The sequence below is a fragment of the Crocodylus porosus genome, unplaced genomic scaffold (assembly GCF_001723895.1).
Source record: "Crocodylus porosus isolate Cpor-Errol unplaced genomic scaffold, CroPor_comp1, whole genome shotgun sequence".
In the NCBI taxonomy this organism is placed as follows: domain Eukaryota; kingdom Metazoa; phylum Chordata; order Crocodylia; family Crocodylidae; genus Crocodylus; species Crocodylus porosus.
In genome coordinates, this window is record NW_017728951.1 from 15,250,091 (window position 1) to 15,264,335 (window position 14,245).

At 38.1% G+C, this 14,245-nt stretch overlaps 2 protein-coding genes across 6 annotated transcripts in view; one reads left to right on the forward strand and one right to left on the reverse strand.

Moving 5' to 3' along the window:
* SHTN1 (shootin 1) overlaps nucleotides 1-1,264 on the forward strand; it is a 91,635-nt gene extending 90,371 nt beyond the window's left edge. For 2 of the 3 annotated variants that reach the window (XM_019555987.1, XM_019555985.1), the window contains one exon: nucleotides 187-1,264. In XM_019555987.1, coding sequence (XP_019411532.1) covers nucleotides 187-397 — 211 coding nt within the window. In that variant the 3' untranslated portion in view covers nucleotides 398-1,264. The remainder of the gene's footprint in view (nucleotides 1-186) is intronic. The other variant, XM_019555986.1, reaches the window with a different exon arrangement.
* Nucleotides 1,265-1,682: 418 nt separating this feature from the next.
* Nucleotides 1,683-14,245, reverse strand: part of ENO4 (enolase family member 4) — a 31,286-nt gene continuing 18,723 nt past the window's right edge. For all 3 annotated transcript variants that reach the window (XM_019555984.1, XM_019555982.1, XM_019555983.1), the window contains 6 exons: nucleotides 12,702-12,869; nucleotides 10,542-10,667; nucleotides 7,049-7,244; nucleotides 5,932-5,999; nucleotides 5,246-5,363; nucleotides 1,683-4,065 (listed from right to left, as the gene is read on the reverse strand). In XM_019555984.1, coding sequence (XP_019411529.1) covers nucleotides 3,944-4,065; nucleotides 5,246-5,363; nucleotides 5,932-5,999; nucleotides 7,049-7,244; nucleotides 10,542-10,667; nucleotides 12,702-12,869 — 798 coding nt within the window. In that variant the 3' untranslated portion in view covers nucleotides 1,683-3,943. The remainder of the gene's footprint in view (nucleotides 4,066-5,245; nucleotides 5,364-5,931; nucleotides 6,000-7,048; nucleotides 7,245-10,541; nucleotides 10,668-12,701; nucleotides 12,870-14,245) is intronic.

Genomic DNA, 14,245 nt, shown 5'->3' on the forward strand with positions numbered 1-14,245 from the left:
GTAATTAGCTTATTAAGTGATATAAGAGGAGTCATCTGATCATTGTCATTTTGTGTAATTGTCCATGTAACGTAACTGTCTTGGTCATGAAATGCTATTAATCGTTTCTATATTTTCTGTTTGTTCATATTTGTTGGAAACATGTAAATCTGTGTATTTATATATGCATTCTACATTTTCCCCCAGATCACCTAGTTATGTGGATTTTGCAAGAAAATCTTCTAGCTGTGAAAAGCAGACTGAGTCCATTGTAGTTTTAGATCCTGTTTCCAGCAGTGAAGACCAGATGCCTGAAAAACTCCTAAAACAAGACAAAGTGGAGGAAGAAAAAAGTAAAAAAATTGATAATGAAACGACTGTTGAGAAAACAAAAGAGTCTGATAGTTCCAACTGTTAACTGTTAGGCTAAAAGCTGGGACTTTAGCAGTCCTTATTAGTAAGTATAAATTTCATAGGTGTGAGCAAGGATGCTCAATACTAATAATAATGTATGCAAACTGTTTTTGATGACAGTTACTGAAATGACCTTTTGTATACAGTTTTGTTATATGCATTAGTGGGTCATGCAAATACAAAGGTCAGTCAGAAAGTAATGCCTTCTATTATTTTCTCTCAGCCAAATATTATTGAAAAAAATATTAAACACGGATGGTAAATTTGTACTGCTAAACACACACCTATTTTTGTTAACATAGTCTTCTCCTTCAATGGCCTTTTTTCACTGGTGACTGACCCAACATTAAATGAAGGTTAGAAAAAATGCCTCCTAATTTTTATCTCCTAATCAAGCCACAGACAATAGTGGATGTTCTTGACTTTATGCCTACAGAGGCCACAGCAAACTCAGAGGACTATGTCAAGATCCCCAGAGAAACTGAAATATCAAATGCAAAGAGTTTGTCCCTACAGAGATGGGTGTAAGGTGCTGCTTCTGCACAGTAACACTTGCCCGTAGGCCAGCCTGTGCACCACAGACGTGGAGGCAATCTCAGCTTTTGGATAGACCATGCTGTCCCATACTCCAGAAAGTGAAGAGTATCCTGAGGGCAGTGTTTTGGGGATGAGAGCAGCCATGGCTACTGTATGATAGGGGCTATACAAGGACAAGGACTTTTCCAATGTCAGGATGCATGGCTTTGTTCACCAGTTGGAAATAGCCATCGACAGAGGAGGAAAAATACTGTTGAAAAATATCTGCATTTGGCGATGATGTAGAAATGTTCTGTGCAAGTTTAGTATTTTTTCAATCGTATTTGGCTGAGGGGAAAAAAATGGTGATCCTTCCAGGCTGACCCTCGAGTATTCAATTCAGAATCCTTTCTTTTTGTTTTGGTCTTGTGTATGCATACTATCTTCTTAAATATGTTACTTGGACTCTTTTAAAATATTGTTAACATTTACTTATTTTAATGAAAAGACACTTTGCAAAGGCCAGTAACAGTTTGATCTGAAGCTCGCTGCTGTGACTGGAAAGGCCCCCAGTGACTTCAGTGGGCTTTGGATAGACCCGGAGGCGACAATTGCACAAAAATATTGGACCGAGCCCAACAAAAATCCACTCAAGACACTGCCTTAAAATATCTTTGATACCTATTTAATAGGGGGCTCTATTGATCTCCTTTCTGGTATGTTCACATGGGCCATTTTGTTGAATAGTAAAGCACAAGTACAGAATTTCTGCATCAAAACATGGGTTTATTTTTTTCTGCCAGTAGTGAGTTGACACAGTTAATGAAAACAGGCAGTGCAGCATGCTAGTTTTGTACCAGGAGTTTTGGTGATGATCTTTAAACATAGCAGTTTGGAAAGTCAAGCAAATGCTCCTGTTTACACTGAGAGCTCTTTAGAGCAAAGGCTCTCTTATTTCTTTGTACAGCACTTAGCGCAATGGGAACCTGATGTGCTTGGAGCATCCAGGCACTGTTATATTGCATATATTACACTGAGCTCTTGTGATTAAGGACGGTGCAAATCAATGTGTACGAGGTTGGGGCTCTTTGCCAATCCAACTGTTGATTTGTACTCAAGATGAAGAATTTCAGGATCAGGCCCAATATCGCTAACAAATAAACTTTTGACTTAATTCCTGTAAACTGTTGTGTACTGCGGTGACATGAGTTGTGTTGGTAGGTGAGAGCACAAGTACCACCCTTTAGCAGAGTCCTTTCCAATGGAGTTCGATTGACAGGTACGTAATTTACTTGCTTCAATGCCAATCCATATTCCAGAGAGGCTTTTAAAAGCAAACACAATATTTCACTTGAGTACATTGAAGACACAAATATAATCAGGGATTTTTACCTTAAAGTAAAGATTGGTGTTACTGAAACTTGAGTGGTGATGTACTTGAATGCTCTGGTTTTTTGCTTAATGAAATGGTGATAGTATTTTAACTATTAAGGATGAATGTGCTCAGTTTGTTAGTGCGGCTCTGCATGTAGTTGTCTGGTGCATCTCTTCCAAAGCTGATAGTAATGAGTATGGCTGTTATGCTCTTTTTTTCTTGGTGCATGTTTGATTAAAAAAACAACATTGGGGTTGATCTAATTATCTAACTAAGTGTATTTCCTAAATTAGGGGAAATTTGTCTATCATTTGATTGTATATCTGCATTTCAGTGGCTTTTTCTAAGAGTTGGTTTTGCACTTGTGTTATCCTGAATTTAAAACATGACATTTTATAAATGTATTTTTCCTCAAATTTTTATTGTTGTATATGTTAACTGGAAATTATTCTAAAACAGAAGTTTTTAAAAAATATTTCTTTTACTTAGACTATTTCTGTTACACTCCAATATAAAATTATTTATCTTTCCATCATTGCTTATTAAAAAGATTACTGACAGTTTCCCAAACATTGTGAAATTGTTTTGTTATTCACTAATTCAGACTGGGGTAAGCTTTTTGTCCTCTAGAGCAAATTTCTACCTTTATTCTATGCATGGGGTTTGCAGTGGCATAGCTAGCCATCACTTGCTGGAATAAGTATGTTTTTCTTCTGGACTAGACATAAGAGAGGTATTGAGAAAGTGTTGGACAAAGCAGCTCTGTTTTTTTGTTTTTCTTAAATGTTTGTCTTCACATCTCTACAGACAAGTAAAACCTTACATAACAACAGGCATTTGTTTAAATACCAAAGCTTAGAGAAGCCGAGCCTTTATTAAAACATCCAGTATTGTATCACAAATTGTTGTTTGAGATGGCGGATGAAAGTATCAAAAAATGCTCATTAACAGCTTAGTACTGTTTCCATTGAAGGCAATACTCCAGTGAGTACATGAAGAGGTCAGGTTAGAGTGGCTTTAAAATATTTCACTCAAAGTATTCACAAGTATTTAACTGTATTGAGGGATATGCAGGATAAGAAACTAGTTGCTTGCTGGAATGAGGTGTGTGTTGCACATTTACCCGGCCTAAAATGCATGCACCAACATATACTTCAGCCTTAGTTATTCCTAGACCAAACACCTGTAAAAACAGTACTTTATGGGTAAGTAGGAATGAAAATCGAAAGTCATAGCTGAATTTGGAGGTATTTAAAATAATTTGTTAGATAAAAGTAACAGATCAAACTTCATATGAATACAAGGATTCAAGTTTGGTTCACTATTGCCCTAAGTATAGGTTGTCCGTAAAAACCTGATACTACTATTGTATCTGCATGAAGGGACCTTGTCACGACACAGAGTGTCCAAGAAGGCTCTATATAAGTGTGTGGATTTCCCTTGTCAATCTAATGACACATCAGAACATAAACCCCGAAATTTACAGTCCACCTCCTGAGGTGCTGTGGACTCCCAGTTCCAGTCGACTTCACTGGCAGCTGAGGGTTCTTAGCACTTCGCAGGACCAGACTATTAATTGCTCTGGCTCCAAATCCATTGAAGTGATGCTGATGCATCCATCAGGTCAGGTGGAGTGTGCTGTCCTGTGAGAGAAGAGTCCTAGCCCTCAGCCAGTGGTGGCTGGACAGACTGGGGAAGCATCTGGCCCTGCTCTGTTGGAGGAAGTGCATCAAGTTCTGTTTCTTCAGCAAAATCAACAAATTCAAGATATTCTGCTGAACCTGGAATGGGGACAGAAAAAAAATAAGTTCTCCTAATTGAAACAGGCTTGTTCAAAATAAACTCTCGTGCTTTTCCAGTTTAAAACGTCCAAGTGATAAATGCATCACATGCTTAACGTAAAGGATATTAGCACATATCCTTACCAGCAAATTTTTGATGTTAGTGTTAGCAAAAATTCAGCGTCTCCCTTGGGCCCAATTCTGCAACTGACAGAGCAGCAAAGGCCGCATTTTAAAGGTATGTAGGCTTTAAAAGGTATGGCTAAGTGCCCAGAAGGATTTCAGAGGCACACGGATGCCAGGCTCCTAGTGATTTCAAAGGGAGTTGGGCACCCAGTGGGATTTCCAAAAGTGCTTGTCTGCAGCTTTTAAAACCTAAATACCTTTAAAAATGTGACCTCATGGGGCCAAAGGCAGGTGCAGCAGTGCACTGTGATTGCATTGTTTGTGGGGGGGCCAGGATCTGTCCATAGTGGCTTTATTTTGTGAAACTTCAAGAAACTACCTTTTCTAGTTTTGTTCATCTCCACTCAACGAGACTTGTCACCATACTCTGCTTTTGCATCACAGCATCCTTCCTCTTCATCTTCCTCTCCCACCCCAACAGCTCTATTCCCCTCCACTTTTTACTTCCCCCCCTACAGTTGTCACTGCTCTTCTCCGTTATATGCCAATCCCCCCCCACCAGTACAAATCCACAACCCTCCTTATTCAAACTCCCTCTGCCGCTGCTACACCTACAACTTTTAACACTTTCTAACTTATTTATGCAACTTTAATTTTCTGAACCTAATATTGGTGTGTTACAGTGAAATGGGTTGTAAATTGAATTCTAAATGTACATCTGTCCTGGAGCTAAAATACCCTTAATTTATTTTTATTTCTTGATGCATGTATGCACAGGGGGCTGAAAAATTCCAGCCAGTTGATTTTGCTGGAAAACCTGACGTTGACTACTGTCTAAGAAAAGATCTATATTAGCATTCAGGTAAACAGACAATCCATTAGGACGACAAGAATATACATTGTGGCAAGTGCTATCCTAAGCGTTTTTGTCGGTGCTTATTTCTGGTCTTTTGATTCCCCTTCCCTCCCATGGAGCAGTTTCAATCATTCTTCCTCCAATCTTTGTTCTCTTATTCATTGCAAGCTGAAAACAATGCAAGAAAGAAGCTCATACGCAGCGCTCCATTCTTGGCCAGTTCTTCCTCTATAGCAAGAAGGCGGTTGTATTTGGTCACCCTCTCTCCACGGGAAAGACCTCCCAACTTGATAAACCTGGCGCCCAGTCCAACAGCCTTAGGACAAGAAAGTGCATGTTTTAAAAACTCCATGGTTAAAGGAGTGAAGTCATTTCATTCCAAGCTATTTAATTTGGTGTCCTAGCTCTAAACCTAAAGCTCAACAGTATTCCTTGTCTCTATGTAGAAATAAAACCCTCCTTTAATGAGAGATTTGGATGGGTTTGCACATTAATTTTCACTTTAATAAGAAATGAGACTTTATTTCCAAATGCAGTTTCAGTACAAAAAGATTAGAGTTAATTAAGACTTTCTATACAAAGCATTATTACTGTTCAGAAATATTTTGAGTAATTCTCTTACATTTTTCCACCAACTAATGCAAGCAAATAGATAACATGCTATTCCCTGTAGCCTGCTGTGGGAATTTTCCTTTATTATTTTATTTGAATTTATTTTTAAGTTTCAAGATTAACTCCAGTAAGAGGTGACTTTCTAGAAAAAAGGCCATTTCACAAAAGGTTATGTGTCTTTCTCACACAGAGACAGCTGTTTTCCTAAATACCAGTTCATGATAAAAGCAGTGTTTTAGCAATTCTGCTGTAGAACAGATTTCTGTACTTACCAGATCTACAAGGCTATCATCAGAAGATTCTCCATCTGGACTTCCTAATGTGGTAATATGTCTTTGTCCTATATATAATGGGAATTTGTAGTCTTCATTAGTAAATATTTAATATATTTTACAAAGAAATAGATTTTACTTTTTATACATTATTAATCCTTTGGGTCCTTTTAAGGTTAAATATAAACAGAGGAAGGCAAACTAATACCCTTTATAGAAATGTAAACGGCAGGCACCAGTTTAATACTTGCAATGAAACATTTGTTTGCATTTATATTATTTCTTTTACCTTTTTGGCCTAGTTTAGGGCACCCCTAACAGTTCTCCCCTGATTGTTATAATGACTATAGGCCAAGTTGGTCATTCTAGGAATGTATTCCAGAAGGTCAAATACCCTGTGTACTGAATTCTAAATGCATTCCCTAGCATTGCAGCACTGATTTTTTTTTTTTTTCTTCACAATGAAAAATGTCCCACACCTTTTGTGAATAAAGTTCTGAAATACATTATTTGCTCATTTTGACACGAGGGATTTTATTTTCTTAGAAGGAGATTAGGGGTTTCAAGAATATATTTGACAGAAAATTTCTAGGAACACATACAGAACACACTTAGAATGACAAACGTACACTGACATAAACATTAAGAAAAATAATGAACATGCATCACTAACCTAGAATAATTTCTACAGATTGTATTTGTGGAACAATTTTTATCACTAATTAAAAAACGAACCCAAAATTTTCCCCTCCTCAAGTTTCTGTTTGCTTGCTTACCTGTTTTAGTTAATTCTTGTATTTGAATATATAAAATTTGGCCATACCTTGAAAATACAAATGCTTTTATGATATGCATACTGTCCCCCTGTCCCCAAGCTGCTTTGTTAATTGAAGCCCTGGAAGCAATTTTAAGAATTCCTTTGGCATTTTCAAAATACACAAACTCCTAAATATAGCTGGTAATCAGGCCATGAATTTCAGATTCTTTTAATGAATATGCCCTAAATTGCCAGTTGCTGTATTTCGGTATAAAATGTTAAAATATTTGAAAGTGAATCATTGGGAGGGCACAATGTGGCTACGATAGGGTTTGAAATTCAGACTTTTTCACTACTCACCATCTAGAATTCTTGTAAGTTCTATCAGATCTGTTACTGTTGTTTGGTTTGTATATTGTACTATAAGACCACTGCATTTTGGTACTTGTATATTTTGGTTTATTACAAGATTAGAAATAATTTTAGATGCATTTTCTGCAATCAGGTAGCATTTGGAACCAAGCACATTACATATATTATTCCACTGCTGGCAGTCCTGCGTAAACAGTAAAATTAAACTATTAGAAGTTAAAGGATTCATTTCAGCACTACATATATATTTACATAGATTAAATTCTGACCACACTGTGGTGATGGCAAAACTGCCACTAACTCCAGTGAAGCTGGAATTTTACCTTGGGATACCATTCTCTCACACAGAAAAGGTAGTATTTTCACTACATGGAGGCAAATAAAATGTAACATTGGCATTTTCTATGGCTTACAGGGTTTTGTTAGAGGACAGAATTTAAGATAGAAGCAAAAAATCTTACTTAATATATTATAATAAATTCTAGATTTCAGTCACTTGATCCAGTGTAAAACAAAATAACTTTCACTTGTGATTATTTATTTAAATGCCAGATCATTAAATAGTAATGATATGGAACAAAAAAGTATAGAATCAGTGACACACATTAAGACAAGAAGATCAGATCTACAGGGACACTCATGGGAACAGACAATTTCCAAAGTTCTCTTCTGGTAAGTTTTATATTTCTAGTGGTTTTTGTATTTAGTGGACTGTCCATGTATCACAGAATTGTTCCCCCACCCTCACACACACACACTTATTGTCAGTAAAACAAAGGTTTTTTGACAGCTAGCTTACAAATTAACTTTCTCCTTTTTGTGTTCACCAATTATGTGACTTCTAAATTCTAAGATTTAAGATTTCTGAATTTCTTCAGTTCATGCAAGAAGGGTGAATATACTAAAAATGTGCACTATGTAGACCTGCAGTTCACAAAGCATTTAAGTACATGCTGAAGTCGCACTGGAGCTAATGACACTTTAAGGATATGCCTAACATGCAGCAAACAGACATCAGCCTTGTTCTACCATGAAAATGTTTACAAGAGCACAAGTTGCAAGTGAACAGACATCCCTGCCCTTTGTTGCGCGCCAGTTACCCAAAAATGTCTGTGCAGCCAAACCTAGTTACAGTTTGTGACGCCTTAGGGGAGGACATCTGTTCCCTCATTGCATGCACAACCTGGTGATTCCCAGGGCACACATTTCATGCTAATGTGTCTGCAAGCAGGGGAAACCTGCTCCCCCACTTGCATACACATGCCCCAAGAATCCCCTAAAGGGAATTTACCAAGGCACGTTTCATGCTGCTGTGCCTAGACCCCACTGGTTTCCCCACTTGCAGACACATTCCCCAAGAATCCACCTGCAGTGGAAATTCCCAGGACACATGTCTTCAGTGCAGGTTCCCTGTTTCCAGACACACACCCAAGGTCAGGGTGCAGCACCTGGGGGCCACTGTCCTGCAGGATCAGGCCCTTGAAGCCCTGGGAGCAGTTTGGGTGCACCCCTGCAGGACAACTGCCCTGGCAATGTCTGATTCTGCTGATCAATCTGATCAGTTGTCAGGACTCATCACAGCAGAGCTGATGCCACAACATGAACAACTTCTGTTTGTAGCCTCACTTAAGTATTTAGTTGTATAAGAACCGATTGCTGAATATGGACCAGATTAGTACTGATTCTCAAGCATTCAAATATTTATAGGAAACCTGTGTTATAAGTCTGCTAAATTATTGTTTCTTAATACTAAACTATTTTGGCTACCCTTAGTTTTTGATACTGGAAATGCATGATTTCTTAGATGCTGTCAGTGAATATCAGAGGGATTGGTGGAAACTAGGCAGGGAACAATGTGGGCTTCCGGAACCTGAGGAGGTATACAAGTAAATTTGTGACTTCAGGAGAAGCAAAACTGAGTAACATTCCTGCTACAGAATAATCAGCAGTGAAGAAACTTGACATGTTTGTTGTTTAAGTTGTTACCTTTAAGCCTTGGAGTAAATAACTCCACTGAGGTGAATGAGGCAGTTCATTCATCCCAGAGCTAGTCTGAGGCTACTGGCAGATTCAGAAAGACTACACTGCTTTGGCTTACCTTTAATTCACATTTTAAGGTAGTCTCACAAACATGAAGAATCAAAACCTACATTAATTGTATCAGAAAACTTTAGATTTTGATGCAGTAAGGCTTGAATTCCATATTAAATGTGTGGCTGCAGAACCATGAAATAAAGAGGGACTCAGTCTATAGGGTTTTTTCCCCCTTCTTGCAGAAAGACAGTGAACCTTAATATTTACATAACTGGAAAAATGTTATAACCGCTGATATTTACAATTACAAAATCCATTCCTTTCCAGCAGGGGTTGGGTTGACAACCTCAGGGCACTGGGCAGGATCCAGGGAGCCATTGCATCTGGCCTATGGATGTGGAGCTTCAGAGGCTGCAGGTAGTCTCCCCATGCTACTGTCGGGGTAAGCGGTGGTGGCAACCACATTCCAGCACCCAGCCACCTCTGACCCAGAATGGTTCATTCCAGCCCACAGCCAGAAAAGGTTGCCTGCCCCTGCTTAATAATATTCTGATTAACTATAATCACTTATTGACCCTTTTTATTTAATTCTAATCTTACCAGCACTTAAATCAATAGTGTTCTACCACTCCTTTTAATTCTAAGCAGTATTTTCAAATGTAATTTTATGTTGCAGTGTGAGTGTAGATTTTGGTGGTTATAATATCATAGCAATTTACTTAATTATCAAATGATTCGAAGGAATGTATGGCTATATCTAAATGATTTTCTTCTGATACAAAACTAGTCTTTCACTTTTTAAATAGTTTTTGAAATCTGCTTGATCGCACAAGAAAGGATGTGCAATTAAAATGGAAGTGGCTAAGCAAAACAAATCTGCTAGAACTTCATTTTCCTGTAATTTTTTTTAAAACCTCTTACATACTGTAAATCTATCCACATGCTATCCATATCAATCAGGATTAATTTTCTATCAGAAGTCATGTCAAAAGTATGGTAAGTTTACAGCCACTACCACCAAGTGCTGGACATTAAGTATAACACATTTTCATACTAATATTTATACATCTTTCTCCAAGAGAGTGAAAAATGCCCCTTACTGGGTTTTCTGTGCAAGCTCAGTAAACTTTCTCTTGTAGTTCTTGTTTGTTTGTTTTCTTAGTAATTTATTAGATTTATATCCCATTCTATCCAGAAACTCAGTTCACATGACCTGTTCTGATAGCTAACAGCATTTAGTTATGCCCTAACAAGGAGAACCTGAGTAGGTTGTACAGAGTGCATAAATATGCAGAGGAATGAATTTCAGTCACCGTGTGTTTTGCTTTATTATCTGTTGCCCAGGGCAAAATCTCAAAGCTTGCTAAAAGTCTTTGTCAGGCTCAGCAACTATATGCATTTAAGGAAGAGTTTAATGATGGTAAGGTGTCCTCTAAAAATGTCTTACCTCTTTCCTCAGAGGATCTACTAATGCAATAATAAAGGGATATTTATTAATCAGGTCCACATACATATCAACTAGTTCTTCAGGACTCTTGAGTGTTCCAGTGAGTGTTTCATATTTTCCTTTTGTCTAAAATTGCAAGTAAAATGCATAAAAGATAAGAATGGTAGCAATTTTGTAGTAAGAAACTACTAAGGCAGTCATGCAGATCCAGTGGCCACAAAACCCTCCATTAAGGAATGCATGTTGTATTGTGTCAGTAATCATTCTGACCCAGGGCTGCTTCATTCAGTGTCTGTGCTCTAACTGAGCAGCATTATGCAACACAAAATACAGTTTCATAGTTTAGCCTCCTCTACCCAAGTTAAATAAAAAATACTGGTAACATCAAATGTTTCCAAATCAGTTTTTGTCAGAGATAAGGCCACCTTCTGACTGTCTTTGAGGCTAGCAGTTGCCTGCATACATGAAATGCTGTTCCTGGTACTCTGTGGCGGTTAGCAATCACTCCAAACTAAGAAGTTTGCATCAATCAATGTCAGTCCTTAATGATCATCCTTGTGTAAGATAAGCCTCCGTATTAACTTAACACCAATTTCAATTGTTGCATGACAGAGCTTCTTAAAGATACAGTTCCCCACACCATCCCTATTTCAGCCCAGACACTGTTAACCATTTATGCAAAGCAGTCCATAAAAATTTAAACTTTCTGGTTTAAATTTGCTGGAAATGCTGGAAAATAGTAATCAAATGTATCGTAAAATTCCAAGGTATTATCCCACCGCCACCCCCAGAAAAGTTATTTTTTTAAAATATCATGATGGGGTGGGGGGAGGCTGATTCATTATTTTTATATGTTTAAAGACTGTACCACTATCGCATATAAGAACTGTTAAAAAAAAAAAAAAAGCGTTAAATTTATGCCAAAAAGCCCTTGTTTTCAACACTAACGGAGCCTGAAAATTGTGACATTTTCTGGTATTTTCTCATTTAAGGTTCTGTACCAAGCTGGTTCCAGTGGATGTGGTTTCCATTATACTCTGTTAGCTTGTAACATGGTTCTGACATTGACAGTGCTGCTAAAGTGTTAGAAACAGAATTGTACTGATGTTTTTCTAGCTAAAAAGCATCCAGATTGATTTTGAACTTAAACAAGAGAAAAGAAAACTTTTCAGAATTCCCAACTGAGGTACATAAATCTGACTAGATCCCAAAAACTTGCCAAAGTAAGAATTATATAAATGCTGACAGCCAATTATTGAAAGGTTTCTGAGTATATTCAAGATTGCTCAATATTGAAAATGTACCAAGCAATAACTCCCTGCTTTCTGGTGTGTGCGCCTGAAAAAACAACAGATATAGTACATTAAAGTAAAGAAACAAAAGACTGGTATGAATGCATCAAAGCAAGAATACTTTGAAAAATATGAAAATAGATTTCATTTGTGCATTGGAGTGGTACCACAGAAGCTAAAGTAGTCTTTTTGCTTCTGGAGACTTGGATTCAGATCTGGTTTAGGTTGTAAGAGAAATTAAATTGCCTTATTCAGTTTAACTTGCATGGTAACTTGTCAATTGGATTGAACTGCGTTAATGGACAAGAAATGATCAGTAAAATCTCAGAAGTAGAATTCTGGCTGGCACAGACAGCTTTTTAGCATTTCAGTTCTGAAGGCCCAATCATGAAACTGCATGGGTTTCTGTAAGGCAGATCACAGCTGCTATATAAGGCCATGAGTTGGAAAAGCTGTCATAGTCTATTGTGCCTTTCTTCATATAAAGCTTAATTTCAGTTTACCCATGTGAGGGAGGGGTTGACCCTTGGTCCCTACACTGTCATGCAAAGAAGACACTACTACAGAGCTCTGCTGCTCAGTACGCAAGGGGGGTGAGAAGAATGTTGAGTGGTCTCTCTGCTACTTGCTTCCTTCTATTCACCATCCAGTAACATTTCTGTTGGGTTTGGACCATGCACACTATGTAGGGCTGACTGTTCAGAGCCTAGTATATCAGAGCAGAGACTTTCTTTTGGCTACATATGTTATGCAGTATAGACATACTTGGGTTAGAGCCTCTAGATATTATTGTAATACTGATAATAATTAATAATTTGAATAACATTACTTTAAAATCCATTAACATAGTTAACTGAGAATGACTTACATAGTCCATCAATTCATGAGCAGCACAGTTGATTGCTACATAAACATCTATTCCTAGTTCCAGGCCTATGTTCCTGCAAGCTGTTTGCACTAAGACCAGAGGTTGTTCTAGAGTATCAAACCCTGTTGTCAGGCAGCCCAAGTGTGATATTCTTTTTAAAACTGGTGGCTGAAAATAAAGTAAAATTAATCTCCATATTAATATATGTGAAACTATACAATGCAGTAGCATTTAGTTCAGAAAATGTTCCCTCACAAATTACAGTGTAAACCATAGGGACACACGCACGCATGCACGCGGGAACCCCCTTCCCCCCCGATCCATAGAAATATAGCTGGTCACACAGGGCATTTGTTCACATGCACACACCGCAGTGGTGGGTGCTTTGAAAAGTGCTCAGCGCTGTGGTGCTTGCAGTGGTATAAGTGGCAACTGTGCATCAGCGCTGAGAAAATGGCAGCGGCATGCTTTTGAACTAGAAGACACTGGAGGTGCTTTAGTTTAAAAGTGTGCCACTACCATTGTCTGTGTGCTGATGCACACCTCACCGCTGATACTGGCGCAGTGCACATCACCTCACATGCAGAGCAGACGTGATTAATCGAATCTGCTCCAAAGTGGCGGATCTCCAGCGCATCGCAGGACCAAAAAGTATATGTATAAACGCCCACAGTTCTGGCTCTTATTTACAGTTTTCTTATTAACAATTCCTAAAATTTTGCAAAGACTCTTCAAATACAACTTTTTTAATATGGTAATTGACAAAAGAATGAAAGGAGATGTAAATGAAAGAGGAGGTTCCAAAGACAACCTCCCCTATGATGTGGTAAATGCTGTGCAAAAGTTCCCATTACTGACTGATTACTCCTTTTTCACACCATCCTTTCCTTCACTTTTATAAATTTCTTCCTACTCAGTTATCCTGCTCCACAAACCTAATATGGCACCTTTGGAGTAGTCAACAGGAAGCGCAGGCTTTTCAAGTCATCCTGACTCAATTTAGGAAAGGAAATATAGCTGTGTTATGATTCTCTTGTTGAGAATCAAGATTACATGGGCATGCACTAGCCAGACATGGATGCAATATTTCTGATTTGCTTTGCTTTAATTTGATGTAAAAGTTGTGAATGTTTCTATAAAGTACTGCTGTGAATGTTATGTACCAAATGAATTACTTCCAACCACAGATACAGGTACTGCAAACTCGGAGCCTTAGGCTCCCCTGCTGCCTTTATGTAAAGCCTTGTGTAGAACCTGGAGTCCTCCATTTGGGGAACCCGTGTTTCTTATCAGGGTAGACAGGAGGAGGAAAAGAGGGCACTAGTATTTACTGGTACAGCTGAAGTCTTAGTCTGATAAACTGGTACTGCTGCCTACCAGGGCCCAGTATAATTGATTTAAATTCTATAAGATCTGCAGACCTTGGATTCCAAAGAATGACATCATGAGGTTGCTAAGGTAACTCAGCAAGATATAGTCCCAGATTCTGCTGAGGAAGAGTTATTTGGATAGCAACAGAATTTTTCTGCCTAAACTCAAGAGGT